This window comes from Neoarius graeffei, chromosome 27 (assembly GCF_027579695.1).
Source record: "Neoarius graeffei isolate fNeoGra1 chromosome 27, fNeoGra1.pri, whole genome shotgun sequence".
In the NCBI taxonomy this organism is placed as follows: Eukaryota; Metazoa; Chordata; class Actinopteri; order Siluriformes; family Ariidae; genus Neoarius; species Neoarius graeffei.
This window is the reverse complement of record NC_083595.1, coordinates 43,928,580-43,952,941: the sequence shown is the minus strand read 5'-3', so window position 1 is coordinate 43,952,941 and position 24,362 is coordinate 43,928,580. Positions and strand designations below refer to the sequence as shown.

General features: G+C 42.7%; 1 protein-coding gene across 1 annotated transcript in view; it reads left to right on the top strand.

The window, feature by feature from the left end:
- Window positions 1-24,362, top strand: part of nfatc3a (nuclear factor of activated T cells 3a) — a 163,565-nt gene that overhangs the window by 35,881 nt on the left and 103,322 nt on the right. Inside the window, exon 2 of the mRNA XM_060911502.1 lies at window positions 11,393-12,551. Coding sequence (XP_060767485.1) covers window positions 11,393-12,551 — 1,159 coding nt within the window. The remainder of the gene's footprint in view (window positions 1-11,392; window positions 12,552-24,362) is intronic.

The window sequence follows — 24,362 nt, the reverse complement described above, 5'->3', positions numbered from 1 at the left end:
CAGTCGTGTGTGACTTTCTGGCCTGGTGTCCCTCCCATCCACTAAGCACTGTTGTCACGGATACGGATGTCTTGTGACATGCGGGTCATGTGGGGGCTGCTATAAATAACTCCATTACAAGAGCGCGGGAGAGAGAGTGAGACACTGTTCCATATTTATCAGACTTCTCAGAGTATGAGGGCTGGTCAAAAGGATTATCATGTATCGCCTTCTTTTATGTGTTTTAAATACTATTTAATTACTTGCATACTTGCGATTTTTGAAAGTAACAGAGAGTAGGAATGATTATTGAAATTTAATTAATTTTATATTGCTAAATGTTGAAGGATACCGCAGGGACTAGCATAAATATGTAAACTATTTTGGTTTACCCAGTCACTGGGAACTCGCCAATGACCTCTAATATAGTGAGGGAACAATATTTGGTGGTTTTGTGTGTGTGTGTGTGTGTGTGTGTGTGTGTGTGTGTGTGTGTGTGTGTGTGTGTGTGTGTGTCTTGGCTGGGACCAGATGTCCCCACAAGGATAGGAATATCTGCCACTTTTGATCTTATGGGGACATTTTTGCTGGTCCTCACTAAGAATACTTTTTGGGGTTTTTTGTTTTGTTTTGTTTTGTTTTTACTGAAAAAGCCAAATTGTTTTCGAGGACTGAGGTTAAGGTTAGAATTGGATTTAAATGTAGGCATAGCATTAATTTGCAGCAATGATAAGTACGTCAATGACAGGTCCTCACAAGGATAGGAAATCGAAAAAAGTGTGTGTGTGTCTTGGCTGAGACCAAATGTCCCCACAAGGATACGAATATCTGCCAGTTTTGATCTTATGGGGACAATTTGCTGGTCCCCACTAAAAGAACTTCTCATCTCATCTCATTATCTCTAGCCACTTTATCCTTCTACAGGGTCGCAGGCAAGCTGGAGCCTATCCCAGCTGACTACGGGCGAAAGGCGGGGTACACCCTGGACAAGTCGCCAGGTCATCACAGGGCTGACACATAGACACAGACAACCATTCACACTCACATTCACACCTACGGTCAATTTAGAGTCACCAGTTAACCTAACCTGCATGTCTTTGGACTGTGGGGGAAACCGGAGCACCCGGAGGAAACCCACGCAGACACGGGGAGAACATGCAAACTCCACACAGAAAGGCCCTCGCCGGCCACGGGGCTCGAACCCAGGACCTTCTTGCTGTGAGGCAACAGCGCTAACCACTACACCACCGTGCCGCCCACTAAAAGAACTTTTGGGTTTTTTTTCCTTTTGTTTTGTTTTTGTTTGTTTGTTTATTGCTGAAACAACCAAACTGTTCTAGAGCACTGAGGTTAACGTTAGAGTCAGATTTAAGTGTGGGAATCGCATTAATTAGTGGCATAGATAAGTATGTCAATGACAGGTCCTCACAAGGATAGGAAATAGGAAAAAAAGTGTGTGTGTGTGTGTGTGTGTGTGTGTGTGTGTGTGTGTTTATATGCTACTGAGAACCAAATTTCCCACGAGGATAGTAAAATCTGACTAGTTCAACCTTGTGGGGACATTGCTGTTGTGTTTTTTAAACAAAAATAAAATAAAATAAAAATTATGTATGTAAGTGTGTCTGTGTGTGTGTGTGTGTGTGTGTGTGTGTGTGTGTGTGTGTAAGAGCCAAAAAGTTTCCTTTTCATTACGGAGGTTAGGGTTAGGTGCAGGCACAGCATTAATTAACTGCAACAATAATTGTCAATGGAAGGTCCTCACGAAGATAGTGAGACAAACCTGTGTGTGTGTGTGTGTGTGTGTGTGTGTGTGTGTGTGTGTGTGTGCTGCACTGCTCTTTAACTGATGTTATTAATAGAGCCAGTTACCATGTATTGGTGACAGACTGAATCATGTGCCTGTGTCTGAATGTATTTCCCAACTTGATGGGCGGGGAGGGGTGTGTGTGTGCGTGCATGCGTGCACACAGACGCACGTGTGCATGCAGTATTTGAGTAAGTGGGTCTGCTTCCTGCTTTTAGGCATGCTGACATTCCAACTCTAAACATGAACTTATTTGCCTCCAATGATTTCCTATTTTCCTTTGCTGTTGGCACTCTTCTATTTCTTTATCCAGTTGTCCAGAAGGACATTCTGTCCCGCTGGCGTAGAGAGATGAACACTGTATACCATATGTACCTTCTTTATTAACCTGGGGCAAGAGTTGTGGTCTGGACAGATTCCCTGGTGGCTTGTTTGTAGACAGCCGAACTCTTCTCCGAACAAGGACAATGTAAAAGCACTCCAATAAAGGAGAGAGAGAGAGAGAGAGAGAGAGCGAGGAGATCTGCTTGGTTGTTTGCTTTAATCTGTTTTATCAGTCTCCTGAGACTCCGGCCTTGAAAGATAGGGACATACAGCATATTAGCCATGCTCACACCACAGGGAATGACTACTTGATTTGCTGCCTGGATCAGCAGTGAACATCTTAAGAAAACAAAGAGCGCATCATTCGCCATGTACGGAGAGACCATTTCCAACACGCAGCACGATTAATGCTGAAATCTGACCAGTGGGTAAATAAATACCTATTGTACATCCTGTTTACTTGATGAATGAGCTTCCTGATCAATGTTTTGGTCAGCCACGTGCTTTCTTATCCTCCGCTGACGTGTCATTTTCAGCAGGTTAGCCAGTGACAGCTGTCAGCAACATCATACTTTCATAACACTGGAGAGCCAGGTGTTCCTGTTGCATCATGACTTTTTTTGTTAACTCAAACCAATCTGGTTTAATGCATCAGTTCGCATTGTTGCTTTCAGTCTGTTTCCGCCTAATGATTTGTGTGTGTAATACAGTTGCGTCAAAAGTATTTTATGTATTGATGTTTGAATGATCTTGAGTCCAGCCCATTGGCTTCAGGCTATCAGTGTCATGCCGTGTGATGTTTTCACGAGCCCTTAGTTTTGTTCATAACAATGCATTAACGTCATCTGTAATGAACTTTTATGTTTGTTTAATACGTTCCCAACCATAATTTACTACACCTACAGACAAGCCTTGTTTAGTCATCACGACTCAAACTGTGATGGGACGATACCTGTCTGTCTCATTCATTCATTCATCTTCATTAACCATTTAATCCTGGTCAGGGCGAGGTGTATCCGGAACTTATCCTAGAAACACTGGGTGAGAGGCATTCGTGCACACTGGCATGTTTTGGGGAGGTGGAAGGAGAATCCGCATGGAGAACACGAGAAACTACACATAGACAGCAACCGAGCTCAGGATCGAACCCAGGACACTACCTGCTGTAGCACTATGCCACTTTTCTTGATTGAGCAGTTACTTGGTTGGTTAGATGGAAGGATGGATGGAGAGTTCATCTCATCTCATCTCATTATCTCTTGCTGCTTTATCCTGTTCTACAGGGTCGCAGGCAAGCTGGAGCCTATCCCAGCTGACTATTGGGTGAGAGGCGGGGTACACCCTGGACAAGTTGCCAGGTCATCACAGGGCTGACACATAGACACGGACAATCATTCACATTCACACCTACGGTCAATTTAGAGTCACCAGTTAACCTAACCTGCATGTCTTTGGACTGTGGGGGAAACCGGAGCACCCAGAGGAAACCCACGCGGACACGGTGAGAACATGCAAACTCCGCACAGAAAGGCCCTCGTCGGCCACGGGGCTCGAACCCGGACCTTCTTGCTGTGAGGCGACAACGCTAACCACTACACCACCGTGCCGCCTGGATGGAGAGTTGATTTGATTTTTTTTTTTGGTTGGTTGGTTGGTTGGTTCTTTGATTTCCTGGTTGGTTAGTTGGTAGCTTCTTTGGTTGGTTGGTTGGTTTGTTCTGTGGATTATTGGTTTATTTGTTGGTTTGTACTTTGCTTGATTGATTCATTGGTTGTTTCTTTGTTTGGCTGGTTGATTGGTGTGTCTGTTCTTCAGTTTGTTGATTGGTTGGTTGGATGGTTAGTTGGTTGTAAGTGTTGTGCTTGTATATCACTTAAAGGATGCATAACTAAAATGTTTTTTATTAATACTCACCAGATCAGGATCTTATCCAACAAATGTACATCATTTTTAACCTTTGTGCTGATCTATAATCTTAATTTTTGCAGTGTGATTTGTCAATTTTATACAGTTATTCACCCTCATTATCCTAAACACAGTGTCTTTTGGACACCATGATCAAGCAAGTGCTCGTAAGATAAGATATGATAAGATAAATTTTATTCATCCTTCGGTGGAGAAATTTACATGTTCCAGCAGCTCACAGATAGAAAGAGTCAGGAATAGATAGTAAAAAAAAATTTTTTTGCAATAAAAGTATTTTAAAAAATTAAAAATAGAATAAATAAAAAAAAGGAAGAACATGGGCCATGTATGTAATGTACACAACAAAATAAGAATGGAACTTAAGTCAGAGTAATACTGTACTTCACCTGAAGTAGCAAAATTGCAATAATAAAATACTGGCAGTTAAAATAGAAATAGAAATATTGCACCAGCTAAAGCTAAGTCAGTGTCAAAACATATAAAAATATATTATCATAATGCTAAACAAAAAACTTTGGCCTGTAAGGAGTCCGATTGCATGTTAAGAGTTGGTCTTCTTTCTCTAATGTAGAGCATTTTGTACAACAAGCAGTCGAAGTTACTCTGACGTTTAAAAGTTAAAGAACCGGATAACATCATCAGAATCACCATACCATTCAAGGACCAATATTCAGCTAACGTCATCAGAAGGAGGCTACAGGACCTGGGTAATAAGATCTCATCTCATCTCATCTCATTATCTCTAGCTGCTTTATCCTTCTACAGGGTCGCAGGCAAGCTGGAGCCTATCCCAGCTGACTACGGGCGAAAGGCGGGGTACACCCTGGACAAGTCGCCAGGTCATCACAGGGCTGACACATAGACACAGACAACCATTCACACTCACATTCACACCTACGGTCAATTTAGAGTCACCAGTTAACCTAACCTGCATGTCTTTGGACTGTGGGGGAAACCGGAGCACCCGGAGGAAACCCACACGGACACGGGGAGAACATGCAAACTCCACACAGAAAGGCCCTCGCCGGCCCCGGGGCTCGAACCCAGGACCTTCTTGCTGTGAGGCGACAGCGCTAACCACTACACCACCGTGCCACCGGGTAATAAGATAAATGTTAGATTTTAACTGGTATTTGTGAGCCAAAAACTAAACAATGTGCCACAGTTACAAGAGGAAAAACCACCGATTATAAATCAGCAACAGGCGGTGTATAGTTTCAAATGTCACCCTTGTGATGAGTTATATTGATTAAACCTGTAGACACTTGCATGAACGTGTCAAAGAGCATAAAGGTGTGTCTTCAAGCATCAGTAAACACTATAGGACAGCACACAGTATTGCACCTACAGTGTCTTTCAAAAGTATTCATCCCCCTTGGTGTTTGTCCTGTTTTGTCGCATTACAAGCTGGAATTAAAATGGATTTTTGGAGGGTTAGCACCATTTGATTTACACAACATGCCTACCACTTTAAAGGTGAAAATTGTTGTTTTTATTGTGACACAAACAATAATTAAGATGAAAAAACAGAAATCTGGAGTGTGCATACCGTAGGTATTCACGTTCTTTCGTATGAAACCCCTAAATAAGAGCTGGTCCAACCGATTCACTTTATAAGTCACATAATTAGTTGATTAAGATCCACCTGTGTGCAATCAAAGTGTCACATGATCTATCACATGATGTCTGTATAAATCAACCTGTTCTGGAAGGACCCTGAGTCTGCGACACTACGAAGCGAGCAACATGAAAAGCAAGGAGCCTCCAAACAGGTCAGAGACAAAGTTGTGGAGAAGTATAGATCAGGGTTGGGTTATAAAAAATATCCCAAACTTTGAATATCCCAGGGAGCTCCATTAAATCCATTATAGTAAAATGGAAAGAATATGGCACCACTACAAACCTGACAAGAGAAGGCTGCCCACCAAAATTCACAGACCGGGCAAGGAGGGCATTAATCAGAGATGCAACAAAGACACCAAAGATAACACTAAAGGAGCTGTAAAGATCCACAGCGGGGATGGGAGTATCTGTCCATAGGACCACTTTAAGCTGTACACTCCACAGAGTGGGGCTTTATGGAAGAGTGGCCAGAAAAAAAGCCATTACTTAAGAAATCACATTTGGAGTTTGCCCAACAGCATGTGGCAGACTCCCCAAACACATGGAAGAAGATTCTCTGGTCAAATGAGACTAAAATTGATCTTTTTGGCCATCGTGGGAAACGCCATGTGTGGCGCAAACCCAACACCCTGAGAACATCATTCCTACAGTGAAGCATGTTGGTGGCAGCATCATGCTGTGGGTATGTTTTTCATCTGCAGGGACAGGAAAGCTGGTCAGGATTGAAGGAAAGATGGATGGCACTAAATACAGGGCAATTCTGGAGGAAAACCTGTTTGAGTCAGCCAGAGGTTTGAGACTGGGACGAAGGTTCATGTTCCAGCAGTACAATGACCCTAAACATACTGCTAAAGCTACACTGGAGTGGTTTAAAGGGAAACATTTAAATGTCTTGGAATGGCCTCGTCAAAGCCCAGACCTCAATCCGATTGAGAATCTGTGGCATAACTTGAAGATTGCTGTACACATGGATTAAAGTTTTCCGTCGCTGCGACGGATTTCCGTCAACTGGGAGCGCTAAAGTTCAGTAATGAGAGTGATGCAGATCCGAGGGGAAAAAAAAGGGGGGTAGGCCCATAGGTCTGACACCGATGTGATTTAGAACTTCACCAAGCTGCTGTGATTGCCTGTTGTTGAACCCTTTCTTGTGCTATGTTTGAGTATATGTAAAGGAATAAGTTGTTGCGCTAGATAGGCATAAATAAATACAGCCTCCGCTGCTGTCTAGTCCCGGGGAGGCTCGGCGTAGGCCACTGATGAAACAATTTGGCTGTCCTACTACTAGGCAACTAGGTTACTTGTCTACTACTAATACTAGGCCTTTTGTAGTAGTAATAATGATATTTGCCTACTGAAAGGTGATCAGGTGAAAAAGTTGAAGCCGCAGCAAGATCTATGCTATTAAGCGTTTTAGGTTAAACAGGCTTCGGCAGACAATGTTCTGGAAAGGCTGTGTTTTTCTTTGGTTTGATTAGCCTACGATTTAATCTTTAAACATTATGGTTTCAGCAGTTCGCTTAAACATTGGAGGCTGCAGAGTCGGGCTGCAAGATTTCCCGACACTTGTTTAAGATGCCAAACTTCATAGTAAGGAGAAAATAATTCCACAGTATTTAGTGCCTCGTCAGTCTCAAAAATTAATAGTGAAGGACCAACGCGAATTAAGTCCCAAAAAAAAAAAAACATCTCGTAGGCCTATATTTTACATTTTCAAAAAAGTCCGGAATTGGAAGTCGGTCAGTGAGTGTAATGAAGTGTCTCATTCACTAAGCACAAAAGGTCGGAAAACAGTGGAGAAAACAGCGATTGCTTAAATAGGCTACTAATGTTTTACATTAGTAATTTAATGTATGTGACAAATAAATTCATTGATTAAATAGATAAAGAAGCCAATACTCCGAAGCTCAAAATTCAGGAAAGTGGCTCCGGTGTCGCAAGTGCACAAGAACAGTTATTTGAAAGTTAACCTAATGAATTTGCGCGTGCGATTTCATGAAGAACCGGGACAATTGGCATTCGGTGAAAGATTCACACCTATGACTCATTATATTCGCGCGCGCCCTCTCGCTCACTGTTGCTTCGTTTTCCCGATCTGCACGTGTGTCTGAAGATGGAGTTTTCAGAAATCTCCACTCTGCTATGCGTCTTTTTTATCCGGCTACATGTAGGCTATCACTGCGCAAAGCCTCTTATGCTGAAATGGTAGTAATATTTGTTAAAATAATAGTAGGCTAATTTCCACAATAATTGGTAAAATGGCACAAGGGATGTGATGGGGGGATGGCCGTTTTATAAGGGGAATGATTTGAGATTTTTATTTCAGAAGGGGGCGGCACGGTGGTGTAGTGGTTAGCGCTGTTGCCTCACAGCAAGAAGGTCCTGGGTTCGAGCCCCGGGGCCGGCGAGGGCCTTTCTGTGTGGAGTTTGCATGTTCTCCCCGTGTCCGCGTGGGTTTCCTCCGGGTGCTCCGGTTTCCCCCACAGTCCAAAGACATGCAGGTTAGGTTAACTGGTGACTCTAAATTGACCGTAGGTGTGAATGTGAGTGTGAATGGTTGTCTGTGTCTATGTGTCAGCCCTGTGATGACCTGGCGACTTGTCCAGGGTGTACCCCGCCTTTCGCCCGTAGTCAGCTGGGATAGGCTCCAGCTTGCCTGCGACCCTGTAGAAGGATAAAGCGGCTTGAGATAATGAGATGAGATGAGATTTTTATTTCAGAAGGGGGATGCCTCCCCCCACATCCCCCCTCAACTTGAGTACTGCGTATAAAACAGGACATATTTCACCTGACATAGGCCCTTCGATTTCCATCACTAGAGTGCGTCAAATTACTTTCGGTTTTGCGGACGCGCTTCTTTTAAATGAAAGCACAGATGTGTCAGACATCGACAAAACGGTAAAGAATAAGTGGAGATGGGCTTGGCGAAATGAACTGGGCGATAATGGCAAGCCATTTAGTTCATGGTGCAAAAAAGATGAAAATGGCAGGTGTGTGCTTTTGTGTAGTTTGCCATAAAAAAAAGTCTATGGAAGCAATGGCAAAAAACTAGATGCCTTTGGCTTCACTGCGAAGAAGCAGAAAAAATGAACTTTCACTTTACTTTTCTTGCAAGTTCTTTCTGTTCCACTCTTTTGAAAGCACGGTTCAAGTTCAACTGCACTTGCACTTTTTGAAATTGTTGAAATAAATTTGCACTTTGCGCTGAAAATTTGATGTTTCATCATTTATAGCCAGTAATGACAATGGTCAAGTCTTGCCTTAGCTTTAGTCATTGTTAAAATTATGTAAATGTACTATAAGTAGGGGCCTAGGGGATAATGGACAACACGGCATTTAAAATTTGACGCATCGCTGATGTGGTAGGGGCCAACGACATGGAGCTTTTTTTTTTTCAGTCAGATGATTTTTTTTTTTGCTTTAATCCATGTGTACACCAACGCAACCCATCTAACTTGAAGGAGCTGGAGCAGTTTTACCTTGAGGAATGGACAAAAATCCCAGTGGCTAGATGTGCTAAGCTAATAGAGACATACCCCAAGAGACTTGCTGCTGTAATTTGGAGCAAAAGGTGGCTCTACAAAAGTATTGACTTTGGGGGGTTGAATACCTATGCACACTCCAGATTTCTGGGGGTTTTTTTTTTCATCTTTATTATCGTTTGTGTCACAATAAAACAACAATTTTCACCTTTAAAGTGGTAGGCATGCTGTGTAAATCAAATGGTGCTAACCCTCCAAAAACCCATTTTAATACCAGCTTGTAATGCGACAAAACAGGACAAACACCAAGGGGGATGAATACTTTTGCAAGACACTGTAAAGATATTAATAAAACTTTGTTGTCTTAAAGTGTAAGAGTAAATTCAACTGCTTGTTGTATGAAATGCTCTGCATTAGTGACAGAAGACTAGGGCCAAGTTTACATTAGACCGTATCTGTCTCGTTTTCTTCGCAGATGCACTGTCCGTTTACATTAAAACGCCGGGAAACGGGAATCCGCCAGAGTCCACGTATTCAATCTAGATCGTGTCTGATCCGGTGCTGTGTAAACATTGAGATACGCAGATACGCTGTGCTGAGCTCTAGCTGGCGTCGTCATTGGACAACGTCACTGTGACATCCACCTTCCTGATTCGCTGGCGTTGGTCATGTGACGCGACTGCTGAAAAACGGCGCGGACTTCCGCCTTGTATCACCTTTCATTAAAGAGTATAAAAGTATGAAAATACTGCAAATACTGATGCAAATACTGCCCATTGTGTAGTTATGATGGTCTTTAGGCTTGCCATCCTTCCACTTGCAAGTGGTAAGTGACTTGCGCACAGCGTCTCAGTCCCGAATCACTGCTCGTGCACTACACTCGCACGCTCTGTGAGCTGCGCAGGGCCGGAGTGTGCACCCTCCAGAGGGCACTCGCTGTTCAGGGCGGAGTGATTTGGAGCGCAGCCGCTGAGGAGGAAGCGATGAGCCGCACTGACACATTTCAACTTACGTGCCGAATTAGTCATGTGATTAGCGTATCCGTGTATTGGCGTTGCTGTGTGCACGCGAATCGTGTATTGGCGTTGCTGTGTGCACGCTAATCGTTTTTAAAAACGTTAATCTGATGATCCGCTGATACGGTCTAATGTAAACCCACCTAGCTCTCAACGTGCAATTGGACTCCTTACAGGTCAAACGTTTTGTTTAGCATTATGCTAATCTGTTTATTGGCTTAGCTTACAAACACTCACTTGATAACGGTGTCCAAGCGGCACCGAAACGTTGTGCTTTTTTTCCTTAATTTTTAGTATTTTTTTTATTTTTCTAAATCTTCACTTATAAACAGTGAGTTTTACTGGGAGAAAATCACTGACGCTGTCCGTGTCTTCTTCCCCAAATTGAAGTGGTGATTCGAAAGACTTTATTGTTTGCTACCTGCAGACTAACATCTCCTCTGTATTTCTGTTTTGTTATATAGTACAGCTATTAACACACCTGAACATATTGGCTACTACATTTTCTGGTGATTGTAAAGAAAGATTACATTGCAAATTGGCAAATCAGTGATGAATAATTACTGTCACCATTTTCATCCATCCCTGTTCTTGCAGTGTGCCTGGAAGGGATTAGTTATGTATAACTGCTCTATATCTTATGTGGCAATCATTCTCTTATATACCCGAAAATAAGAGCAGAGCATCACTAATCAGCGTCCTGCTGCTTCTTTCTGGAAAGCTGACAAGTATTGTGACCTTGAAAGGTGAAAAATTCAAAGATTTTATTGGTCAGAACGCCGTAATAATTGTAAACGAGTAAAACTTTATTAAAATTGATTTAGTGTGAAGATGAAACGTAAATGAAGGTAAATATTTAGGAGTCTGGTGTTGGTTATCTTGAATTAGATGCTCAGAAGCAACAGAGAAGGAGTTCTTCTCTAAACACTCTTACCGTACATCTCATCTTTTCATAAGCAGGATGAAGGTTTCTTTCTTCCTGAAATGGGTGCGATTTTAAACGTGATCTTGGATTATGCTACACATTGGACATTGTAAGATACACATGTATAGTAAGATGTTTAACAATGAGTAAGGATGCAATTAGTTTGTAATTATGTAGTGTGATTATTTTGTAATTGTATAAATGTTTGAATGATTGATGATCATCATTTTTAGAGCATTAGTCATCATCATTATGAAGATGATCATCCGATCAGCTTAGTTTCTTTCTCCTCTAACTCGCTGGCCTCTCTTTTCAGATCTGGAGCCGGATGACACCACGTCGTTCTACATCCTGAACGTGGGTCAGCCTCCAGCAGTGGCGAACCAGACCCTAGGTGTCCAGAGGCATGGAGTCCAGCCTCACTCACAGCTCATCTCTACTTCTCCTACAGTGCAGCCTGTCCACAAGTCGTTTGAGCTCAGCTATGAGTCCCCAGACTCCAAATACCCTCCCAGTGGAGGTGGAGGAGGTGCAAGTAGGCCCCCCAAGGCCTTTGAATGCCCTAGCATCCAGATTACCTCTATCTCCCCAAGCTGCCAGCAAGATCTAGATGGAAATGAGACTGACCTTAGGTCCAAAGGTGTGGATGGGGACTTCCACGAGCGACCTCTATCTCGGGACCACCTGTATTTGCCGCTGGATCACTCGTACCGCGATTCATCATTGAGTCCAAGCCCATGCAGCAGCTTGTCATCACGCAGCTGGTTCTCAGATGCTTCTTCATGCGAGTCCATGTCGCATGTGTACGACGATGTGGATTCAGAGCTAAACGAAGCAGCGGCACGGTTCACACTCGGATCTCCCCTCGCTTCACCGCAGGGGGCACCGCTAGAGGAGCAATGGCAACAACAGCATCATCACCACCACCATCCAGGTTACGCCCCATCACTCTCCCACCCACACACCCACTCTCTCTCTCCACGTCAGTCACCATGCCACTCACCACGCACCAGTGTCACTGATGAGAACTGGCTCAGCCCACGCCCACCTTCACGCCCATCCTCGCGGCCCACATCGCCTTGCGGTAAGAGGCGCCACTCTAGCGCTGATATCTGCTACTCGGGTTCACCCCATCACTCCCCAACACCAACCCCAGGCCCCTCACCCAGGGGCAGCGTCACCGAGGACACCTGGATCGGCAGTCCTGTAGGTATGGCACCCTTCCAGTGCTGCACCCCAGACCCTGACATCCCTTCCAAGACTAGGAAAACATCACAGGACTGTACAACTACGCTACAGCCCGGGAAGACCGATCTAAGCCTGGACGATTCAGGAAATGTCTCACCGCTTCGCGATTCCCCAGCTGACGAATCCATGCACGGAGTGAAAAAAGATGGCGCTGGCGAGCAATTCCTTTCCGTGCCGTCTCATTTCACCTGGAACAAGCCCAAACCAGGACACACACCTATTTTCAGGTAAAAGAAACCCTACAGACACTTCTGACAGATGATGGATAACACACTGTACTGTTTCTCGCATGTATATCAGGTGATGCATTGATGTGATAAATCACTGGCTGATCAAATAAGTCAGAGGAGAAAAAAAAATACTCTGCAGCATGAAGTGCAATCGCTAAGACATCAGTGTGAGTACTGTTAACATTTAAAACCCTTTGGTGACTGACCCCTTGAAAATGGTTCCTCCAGGAACGATGACTTTTCAGTTGTCAAGACAACGGAAAAACTAAAATACAAAAACAGAAAGATACGTCACAATGCTCTTGTGCACAAAACAAAATGCTCTTGTATTTTAGTTTTTCCGTTGTCTTGACAACTGAAACATCATCGTTCCTGGAGGAACCATTTTCAAGGGGTCAGTCACCAAAGGGTTATTAATATTGGTTATTTAGCTAAAATCGGTGTAGGGTAAGAGCGGAGAGTGGTGTGTGAAAAGAAGTGCAACACACACATCATGCAAGAACACAGTAATATGGAAAGGAAAATTAATTATTCATTTAGATGACTAATTAATTCTGTAGTAGGTATACGTGCATCTCTTTTTTTTTTTTTAATATGTTTATTGGACAAACCACAAAGAGAATCACAGTCAAAGTATAAAATGTTTACAGGCCATGGGTTTGTTTTCGTTTTTAAATCAAGAACCCAACACCCAAAACACCCACCCTCCCCAACCCAATAATTCCCATGAACTGAAAATGAAACTTAAACTATTATAAAGAAAGGGCAAATCGGCCTGAACTAGTAGATGCATATCTACCCATAAAGATACATACATATACACAAAGACAACAAAGACATTAAAATGAAGCAGAGTGAAAAATAAATAAATAAATAAATAAATAATAATAATAAACATAAAATAATGATACTACTACTAATAAAAAGCAAACAATTTAAAACAATATGTACAATAAATAAAAATAAAAAAAAAGGGGGAAAGTGTCACTAGTCTTCAATGTCTAATTGTTGGTTTATGTTAAATAGATCATAGGAAAGGAGGGGCTCCCACGTTTTATAGAATGTTCTCAAAGATCCTCTAACAGTATGCTTTATTTTCTCTAGGTGTAGGAAAGACATAAGCTCTCCAAGCCAGGAACAAGAGCCAGGTGGTTTAGGGCTCTTCCAGTGAAGAAGTATTTGACGTTTGGCTATTAGTGCAGCAAATGCAATAACATCAGCTTGGTAACTGTTAAATTTCCCTAAAACAGGGGACACACCAAAAATTGCAATTAAAGGACATGGGGAGATAGGAATATTCAGGACTTCAGAGAGGGTGGTGAAGAAAGATAACCAGAAAGCATTAAGTTTGGTACAGGTGTAGAAAGTGTGTGTATGATCTGCTGGAGAGTGAGAACACCTGATGCAGAGATCATCCGCTTCAGGGAACAGTTTTTTCAGCCTGGCCCTGGTGTAGTGAAGTCTGAAAACCACTTTGAACTGAATAAGACTCATTCGTGCACAAATACAGGTGGTGTTAATCCTGGCCAAGACATCCATCCACCAGACATCTTCCAATGGAAGACCAAGTTCCTTTTCCCAATTCTCCTTAAGCCATAACAGAGGAGACAACTGGGATGAGAGGAGGAGATTGTGTATTGAGGAAATGCGGCTGTTTATAACTGGATTGTACATAATGTCTTCCAACAGAGTTTTTTCTGGCAATGTAGGGAAGGAAGTGAAATGAGTTTTTGCAAAGTCTCTTAATTGAAAATATCTAAAAAGACCTTGATTTGAGACACCACGGTTTTTGACCAGGTCAGCAAAGCTTACAAAAGAATTAACTGAGTATAGGTCATTGAAAGAGACCAGGCCCATATTTCTCCACAACATGAAGGTCTTATCTATACTGGAAGGTAAGAACAAGTGATTATTGCAGATGGGAAGAAGGACAGATGGAGCTTTTAAACCAAAGTGATTTCTAAACTGCTTCCAGATTTTTAAGGAGGAACGCACCAAAGGATTATTAGTGTGTTGAGAAGGGCGTATAGAGAGAGGACCAAAAAGCAAGGCTGGTAGTGAAGATGTAATGCAAGAGTTTGCTTCTATTACACACCAGTTAATGTCTGGGTAATGACACCATTTCTTAAGCATTTGAATGTTAGCGGCCCAATAGTATAACAGCATGTTTGGTAGAGCAAAACCCCCAACCAGCTTGGGTCTCTCTAACATTCTTTTCTGAATCCTGGGGATCTTGCCATTCCAAATAAAAGAGGACACACTTCTGTCCAGTGACTTAAAAAAAGGTTTCGGAAGAAAAAGAGGGAGTGTCTGAAACAGAAATAAGATACGGGGTAACACATTCATTTTAATTGTCTCAATTCGGCCAACAAGAGAAAGGGGTAAAGCATGCCATCTCTGAAGATCTGCTTTTATATTCTCAACAAGTTTTATGAAATTGTTTTTATGAAGAGAGCTAAGTGAATGAGAGATATTGACGCCTAAATATTTAAAGCTATTAGGGGATAACTGAAAGGGTAGTGTACCTGGAGGGATTAATTTAGCAGATTGATTGACAGGAAAACAGAGACTCTTATCAATGTTCAATTTATAACCTGAGAATGTTCCAAATGTCTTAAGTAAATCCACTATTTTCTCAGTGCAGTTAAGAGGGTCACACACATATAACAATAAATCATCGGCATAGAGCGAGACTCTATGTTCAAGGCCTCCTCTAATAATACCAGAGAATAGTGGGGAAGTTCTCAAGGCAATTGAAAGTGGTTCTATGGCTATTGCAAATAATAAAGGTGACAAGGGACACCCCTGACGTGTGCCACGTGTTAGAGGGAAGGCAGGAGATATATCAGAGTTGGTTTTAACACTAGCAGTTGGGGCAGAGTACAGAAGACGAATCCAAGAAATGAATTTAGTTCCAAACCCAAACCTGTGCAATACAGAAAATAAGTAATTAAATTCTACGCGATCAAACGCTTTTTCTGCGTCAAGGGAAATGACCAGCTCAGGGGTTGGAGAGGCAGAAGGAGATAAAACCACGTTCAAGAGTCTGCGTACACTAAATGATAGTTGACGGCCCAGGATAAAACCTGTTTGGTCTTCTGAAATAATTTTAGGGAGACATGTCTCCAGTCTACGTGCTAGCACCTTCGCCAGAATTTTAACATCGTTGTTAAGAAGACTGATGGGTCTGTAGCTGCCGCATAGATTTGGGTCCTTGTCTTTCTTTAATATAAGGGAAATCAAAGCCTGATTGAGAGTTGGAGGTAAAATTCCCTGCTCCAATGAGTCATTATAGACATCCAGTAGTAAAGGGGCTAGTTGAATAGAAAACTTCTTAAAAAACTCCACTGGATAGCCATCTGGGCCAGGGGCTTTGTTACTCCGCATTTGGGCTATGCAGGAGGTGATTTCTTCTAACTTAAGGGGTTCATCTAAACTTCCCGACATATCCTCACTTAAAGTTGGAAATTCTAAGTTATCTAGAAATGAGTCCATGGAAAAGCTATTAGAAGGAGGTTCTGATTGGTAAAGAGTAGAATAGAAAGAGGAAAAGGCGGAATTCATGGAGGCGGGGTCTGTAGTCAGATTATGAGAAGTGTCAAAAATCTGTGAAATAAAACGTGAAGCATATTCGTGTCTCAACTGTGAGGCTAAAAGGCGGCCAGCTCTATCCCCATGCTCATAATATGTGGCTCTTGTGCGCTGCAATAGGTATTCTGCTTTCCCAGTGGATAATAGGTCAAACTCAGTCTGCAACTGTAAGCGCTTGGCAGTTAAATCAGGATTAATTGATAATGCCTGTTGCCTATCTATATTTAGAATGGCATCTGTTAATTCTTGCTGCTTCAATCTTCTATTTTTAGCTAAATTAGAACTAAAAGATATAATACTCCCTCTAATGAAGGCTTTTAATGTTTCCCATAAGAGTGATGGCGATACATGCTCAGATCTATTAGTATCTAAGAAAAAATTAATGTTTGTAGAAACATAATCACAAAAATCAGAATCAGCAAGCAAGCTGGAATTAAGCCTCCAACCACCTTTATGACTGAGGGAACTTAATGGTAAACACAGGTCTAGAATGTGGGGGGCGTGGTCAGAAATTACAATGGCGGAGTATTGTGTAGTACCAACAAGAGGTAGAAGAGATTTATCAATAAAAAAATAGTCAATACGTGAGTAAACCTTATGGACAGGAGAATAGTAGGAGAAATCCTTCGCGCTGGGATGGAAAAAGCGCCAGGGGTCAACACATCCAATTTGTTCCATGAAAGTTTTTAACGCCTTAGACATAGCTGATGGTGTTACTGTTTTAGACTGAGAGCGATCAATAGCAGGGTTAGTGACACAGTTAAAGTCTCCACCCAGGATTAGCTGATGAGTATCCAAATTTGGTAAATGAGAAAAAACAGTGGACATGAAATTTGGGCAATCCCAGTTTGGTGCGTATAAGTTTGCTAAAACCACAGGAGTTTTAAAGAGCAAGCCAGAAACTATAATATAACGGCCACAGGGATCAGAGTGTATCTGGTCAGGAGAAAACTGAATTCTTTTATGAATTAAAATAGCCACGCCTCTGGATTTACTATTAAAATTGGAGTGAAAAATCTGACCAACCCAAGGTTTGCGTAGTCTCACCTGATCTTCCCTGCGCAAGTGCGTCTCCTGCAAAAAAGCTATACCAGTAGAAAGGCTCTTTAAGTGTGAGAGAACTTTACATCGTTTAATTGGCCCACCTAACCCACGTACATTCCAGGTAACTATTTTAATGGGGTGCCTATTCGACCCACCTTGCATTGTAGAGGAAGTTGACATCTATATCAAGTCTTGGAGATAATTAGTTCTACATGAATCATATGGGAGCTGTATCAGAGACAATTTAAGTAAAAATGGGGATTCGTGACACAAAGTTAAAAGGAAGGTAAAAAAATAAATAAAAGAGAAAGAAAAACAAGAAGGAAAAATTACACAAAAAAGAGACAATTGGCCTAAGAGAAAAACCACCCAACCCCCCAACCCCCACAACCCCAAAATTGAAACAGTAAACATAACAGACAAATGATTCTGAAGCTCGTCCGCCAGAGCGGCGAGTAGCCAGAAATGGTAAACATGCATCCGATTAATTGTGTTGTGTTAATCCTGCTCCTGAACTAAAAAGGCATTATACATTGAACCAGCAAATAATCAATAAGTGAGGAAATAAATGGAGCTGTAAGGAGAGAGAACACGTCATTGAAAAGCAAACAGCAAGATAGCCACTAAATGGCGACCTCAAAGAGTGCAGTGTTGCCAGCACCAGTTGCTTTAACCCAGATATCTGAGTAAAAATAAACCCCTCTGGATCACATAGTAAACTAAGCGTCAAAGAGAAAAATGACTGCTAAAAAATTATAAGAACACAAAAGGGGAGAAAAACTGAAAAGTCTTTTGCAGTTCACTATGTCAGGGTAAACATTCAGCCCCTAAATGTTCTTTCTTAACAAATAAACCAGCCAGCCAAAGGCTGGCTATCACCTGCGGTCAGCGCGTTGCTTAATCGGACGGGTCCGCGGCAGATGAGTCCTCCGTAATTGGAACCAGTGGCTGTATACGGTCAGTGGTTGAGATGTGTCGCTCGTAGAATGCCTCTGCGTCCGCTGGGGAGTCGAAGGTGTGCACTCTGTTCCTGTAAGTGAGACGGAGACGGGCTGGGTAGATCATGCCAAACTTGACGCCTTTTTTGTAGAGGAGCCCTTTGACATCGTTAAAGGCTGAGCGCTTCTTCGCCACTGCTGCGCTGAAATCCTCGAAAATTCTGATTCGGTGGCCCTCGTATGAAATATCTTTGTGCGCTTTTGCCCACTTCAGCACCGTTTCCTTTTCAAGGAATCTATGAAACCTAACAATCAGAGCGCGCGGGGCTGCTCGTTTGTTGGGCTGGTTCTGTAAGCTCCTGTGAGCGCGATCCAATACAGGTAGTTCAGACAACAGTCCGCCCAGCAGGGTATGGAACATTTTGGCCATAAAGTCTCTGCAGTCCTTCCCCTCGGTACCCTCCGGTAGTCCCAGGACACGGAGGTTTTGACGCCTAGATCTAGATTCCAAATCTTCCACCTTAGTTTGGAGCGCAGCATTCTCCTCCATTAATGTTTCCACCGTTGATTGAAGCACGCACATATCATGCTCGAGCTGCGTAACGCGGTCGCTATGGTCAGTTAGGGTAGACTCCATTTCCCTGATTGTACCAGCCTGAGTAACTAGCGTAGACTCTATCGACTCCACAGAAGAACGCACAGACTCCAACGAGCTGCTCAACAGAGTAGTCAGTTCGTCAGTCATTGTTTTTCGGAGTTTTTCAAGCTCCACAACCAGTGTCTCAGTGGTTAGCGGAGGACTATCCGCCATGTTGCTAGCAGCAGATTTGTCAGTCGGGGACGGCGTTGTTCTTCCACTGGTTTTCCTCATCTTGCGCATTACTCTTTGTCCTGCAAATAGCTGTAAAGTACTAGTATATTCCAATATCACTCCTAATGTAAGAGGCGTGAAAGGTAAAGGCACTTTCGTTAAGTTATAAACTGGAAAGTATCGGAGCTCAGGCTCACACGTCTTAACACCACATCGCGCAACCGGAAGTCCTCAGTATACGTGCATCTCTGCTGTTATTTGTGCTTGAGAGATTGACAAGTGGAGCCAGCGAAGTCCCATTTTACTAAAAATATCGGCGTTTAATTCATTTTTGACCATATAAAACTAGAGTTACACTTCCTGAAGAGCAAGGGAGTAACTTTGATTTTGACATTGGTGGGGACACAAAGGTGATCCAATGCAGAGCTTCTGAAAGGTGTTTTTTTTTTTTCCATTAGCAGTCATAATTTCATGTCATGCAGATCTTATAGGTTAACGAGGGCAGCTGTGGCCTAATGGTTAGGGAGTTGGTCTTTGGATCCCAGGGTTGCAGGTTCAAATCCCACCCTTATCTCTCCCTACATCTCCATCCATAGCCGTGTGCGATACGGGGGGTTGATGGGCGGGTAGTCACGGCTGCTGTGCTGTTTTTACAGCAGATGGAGTGACAGCTGGGATAGCCAACCATGTAAGTTAGCGAGAAACAGGTAGCTAATCAGAGAATGATATCTACGTTAGAGGGGGGATTATTAGCAGCGTCATACATTTAACCCTTTGTGTGCCATATAATCATTGCTCAGGTTAGGACATCGGTTTTATTGATCATGATTACACAGTAGCGGCTGAATATTGGTAGGGACACGTCCCTAGCGTCCCTACCCAAAATTACGCCCTAGCTGAAGAGAATACACAGTGCTTGAAGGAAGCTGAAAGTAGTCGGGGATTTGTAAGAAGGAACGCAGGAAGGAATGAAGGGTGAAAGAGAGAGAGAGAGAAAGAAAATACAAGAAAAACAGAATAAGAAAGGTTGCATTCATATGAAGAACTGGAGTAAGTCTATCAGTTGCAGGTGCCATTCTGTGATTTTAATTCCATCCAAAACGGCCATGTCATGTGTTTTTCTCTCAGATAAAACTACACACTGGTGCTTGACAAACTCTGCAGTGGTCTAATCCTGTGTTTTCCGTCTGGTTTTGCAGGCAGACCCTGCATTTTGTGTTGAAACAATTATTATTATTTTTTAATGTATTGCTTGCTGCCCTATTTAGTCATCTAGCGTGCATATCCGTATTAAACATTTCCCAAATCGATCATGTGTGACACAAACATCTGTTTTGGTTTTGAGGGTTTTTTTGGGAAAAACAAACCCTGTGGAAACTCACTCAGCCACATGCTAATTGCTGTCCAAACGTGAGTTTTCCTCAGAGGAGACGCGTAAAAAATATAAAAACTAAAGCACTCCCATTCATCCCGGACGAGCCCCCACGTTTATGTTACGGCATCGCCTTAACTTGCCCATAACATAAGAGAAAGCCACCATAATCAACAAAGAAAACCAGAGTTGTAACGTTATAACCGCAACTTTTTTTTTTTTTTTTTTATTAAGGAACAAAAATGTCTCCACAAACAAAGGAAAGATGAATGTTTTTACAGATGTGACAACAGACATCACTCAGTGAAATGAATCCCATCTGTATAGGGCTCATGAGAGAAAGAAAACAATACGGAAATACAGGAGACAAAAAGCAAAACAGGAAAAGACAAAGCAAGAAAAAAGATTATGATGATCTCAAATTATAATTATCATTACGTCAGCCAATATTATGTTATCAGAATAGCTGACAAATTTTGCATTTTGTCAGTTAAGCCCCGTTTCTGTGCAGAGTTTCGATATTAAAATGAAATTTGCAGTTTTTATTTAGTTAGTAAGTTTTTATTTGGTGAGTGCTTAGCTTAGTTAAAGGTCAGCGTTAAAGGTGAGATTTGAAGAAGTCAGTGCTTTATGGGATTAGAGGGGAGGTCAAAGGTGTAAAGGTGTCCCTTTACACACTCATCCAGAAGGGTAATTTTGCACAAGGCCATCTGTCTACAGCAGAAAAAAATAAAATAACAAAACGCGTCTGGAAAAATCCCAAGGGAGTCTGGAGCCAGATTCGTGACGTTACCTGCGGAAGCGCCAGCAGGCTGCGAGAGCTTGCACGGTTTCAGTGCACAGCCTGTGTAGACCAAGCGCTCCCATTTCTCTCTCATTTGGGAAACGATGAGTACTAATCCCATCAAGATTGGTGTTGCTACACCTTCCTACGATACATCTGTTAACCGTTTTAATAATTACGTCATAACATTGAAGAAATTTGCAGAAAACCACCAGGTCGTTTTCTCATAAACAAACCAGCGCTGACGTAGGATTCAGAGGGAGGCGTCCCGCACACGACGTCACGAAAATCAATGTTTGCCGGGAAATCCAACTGTCAAGTTTTTTCAGAGGTGGACCAATTCGCCTCAAATGGCTCGATTTCAACTGAATTTTTCTGGTATTGCGCAAGGTAAAACAATTGCAGAGAATGCAGAATGTTACAGATATTTGACCAAAGTTTAATATAAAATAGGAGAATTACATTGATCTCACTCCTGAATTTACCCGTGATATGCACTTTAAGGAACTCTAATAATTTGAGCCCATGCTGAATAATATTATATTGGATCAAAATAGTAATGTGTTCAATGTTATAAGCTAATAGTCTCTCTCTCTCTCTCTCTCTCTCTCTCCACACACACACACTGAACAAATACAAAAGTCCTGCATGTCCCTTTTGCAGTGTGTGTTGTGGAAAGCAGGGCAGTGGGAAGTTGATGGTAGGGTGTGTGTGTGTGTGTGTGTATATACACGTTGGCCTCTATAACCATAAATCAGTGACACCCTTATAGGTCCTGGCCTCACACATGCCATGATTCCCTCTCTCTCTCTCTCTCCCCTTTTACACAGCCTGTTCTAGGAGCAATTCTTACACCTTTATTCCTCCTTGCGTTCTGTAGAAAACGTCTGAATGCTAGACGGAGGGTCTGTCACACAAACATGTTGCTCGCACGAGTCCCTCCACTTCTCTCTTCCTCGCTACCTTTCACTCTGTCTCATATCTCTCTCTCTCTCTCTCTCTCTCTCTCTCTCTGTCTGTCTCTCTCATTTTCAAGTGCAGATTTCTGTGATAACGTTTTTTTCGCAAAAAGCAGGCTCAGTTTGTGCTCTAAAGGACACAACCATGTTATTTATTCTCTCTACATTCACTGGATACAAGCAATCGTGCGCTCTGATTGGCTACTCTACTACTAGGCTGTCAGCTCATATACCGTGAGTAGAGAAGAACAAAATGGCGGCGCGTGTTGCCGAACCAACCGAGGACGAAATAAAAACTCTCCTCGAAAATAAACCCCCAAAAAATACCAAAAAAAACAACAAAGCAACAAAATATGGAATGAAAGTATTTGATGGTAAGAACATATCTTTTTTTATTTTTCAAGAATTATTATTATAACATTTTTCACAAATTGTTGCTATCAGTTTGCAGAAATTATTTTGTCGGACGTTTTGTACAAAGTTTTTATTGATCAAATTTGCATAACAATAAAAATGCTTTGTTTCTCAAAATCCAGTGAATGTGGATAGAATAAAACAGTTATTCCACTCAATCACGTCGTACATGGCTTATAGCCAACTCAGTGCTACGTGTCTCATCGGCTATCAGCTCATGTACGACTCGATTTTGTGGAATAACCGTTCAATGTTTTGAGTCTCTTACTCTCTTAAATGTGATTTATTTAGCCGAAGTGATTACATGTTGCATATGATGCTCAGCAACTCTGCGTGTGTTTGAAGAGTGGTATAAATGTGCACAGCGAACAAAAGCACCTCAACACTCCGTTCACCCGCCGTTGTTTTTAAAGTAACACCGGTATGCTCAGGATATTCATATTTCTGATGTGTAGATATATCACCTGAGACACTGACGCTCTGTTGTGACACGTCATGCCTCTGGTTGGGGAACACCAGCTCGCATTGTAAAGCACGCACTGGTGCTGCTTCATGCAGGTTTTATTTGGTTCAGTGTAAATCACTAAAGCTGGAATACTGAGGTGCTTCTTTACACCAGTGTTACGGAAAATCTGTGTAAAAAGGGCCGCTCTCTCTCTCTCTCTCGCTGTCTGCTTCTCTGTTTCTCTCTCTCTCTCTCTGTCTCTCTCTCTTGCTGTCTGTTTCTCTGTCTGTTTCTCTCCGTGTCTCTCTGTGTGTGTCTCTCTCTGTCTGTTTCTCTCTGTCTCTCTCTCTCACTGTCTTTCTCTCTCTCTCTGTGTCTGTCTCTATCTCTCTCTTGCTGTCTGTTTCTCTCTTACTGTGTGTGTCTCTCTCTGTGTCTGTCTCTCTCTTGCTGTCTGTTTCTCTCTGTCTCACTGCCTGTCTCTCTCTTGCTGTCTGTTTCTCTCTGTCTGTGGGTCTCTCTCTCTGTCTGTCTCTCTCGCTGTCTGTTTTTCTCTCTCTTGCTGTCTGTTTCTCTCTGTCTCTCTCGCTGTCTGTTTTTCTCTCTTGCTGTGTTTCTCTCTGTCTCTCTCGCTGTCTGTTTCTCTCTCTCTCTCCCTCTCTCTCTCTCTTGCCCTCTCTCTCCCTGACTTTCTCATTCTGCTTCTCTCTCTCTCTCTGTCTCTCTCTCACACACACACACACACACACACACACTTTTTTTTTTTTTTTTGCCGTCGCTGTCAACTCCTCAACACAAACAGGTTGTGAAAGCTCCAGTCAGGCGAGTCTGTGCGCCGTGTCTGTTCAGCCTAATCCCATCACAGCTATACTCGCATACAACACTGACATGATACATGATCTTGCCATCTGATCCTGCAGCCCCAGCAACCAGACCTGCTCCTGCTGTGTGTGTGTGTGTGCGCGTGTGTGCATGTGTGTGCGCGCTTGTGTGTAAGAGTAAAAGAGACTCTGGAAGCCTGGCTTTCAGAGCAGATGGTCTGTGTGGAACTGTTGGCAGTGAGGAGAGCTTCTCTGCGGTGTGGAGACATCTGAGATACCTGGGAATACATGGCTTAGCAGAACACACCATCTTCCACATACACTCACTCATCCATGCGATGTTACTCCTGCCACGTTAAAGCATTGAGAGGCTGGAGAATTGGTTGTGGACGGAGAAACGGTGTGTGTTTTGTATAAAGCGAGGGATGGACTCCGGAGAAAGTTGCTGCACTTTGAAGGCCAGTGGGCAAACCATCACACTGTTATTAGCGCTAGGATTCCCCTGACATTCAAACCAGCTACAGTTACCATGACACACTCCCTCCTCTGAGCCTTCCTGTGAGCGAGGGAGTGACTCGCTCCCGGACAGGAGCTGGAGGAAGTGCAAAAGAGAGGAAACTGATTTCTTA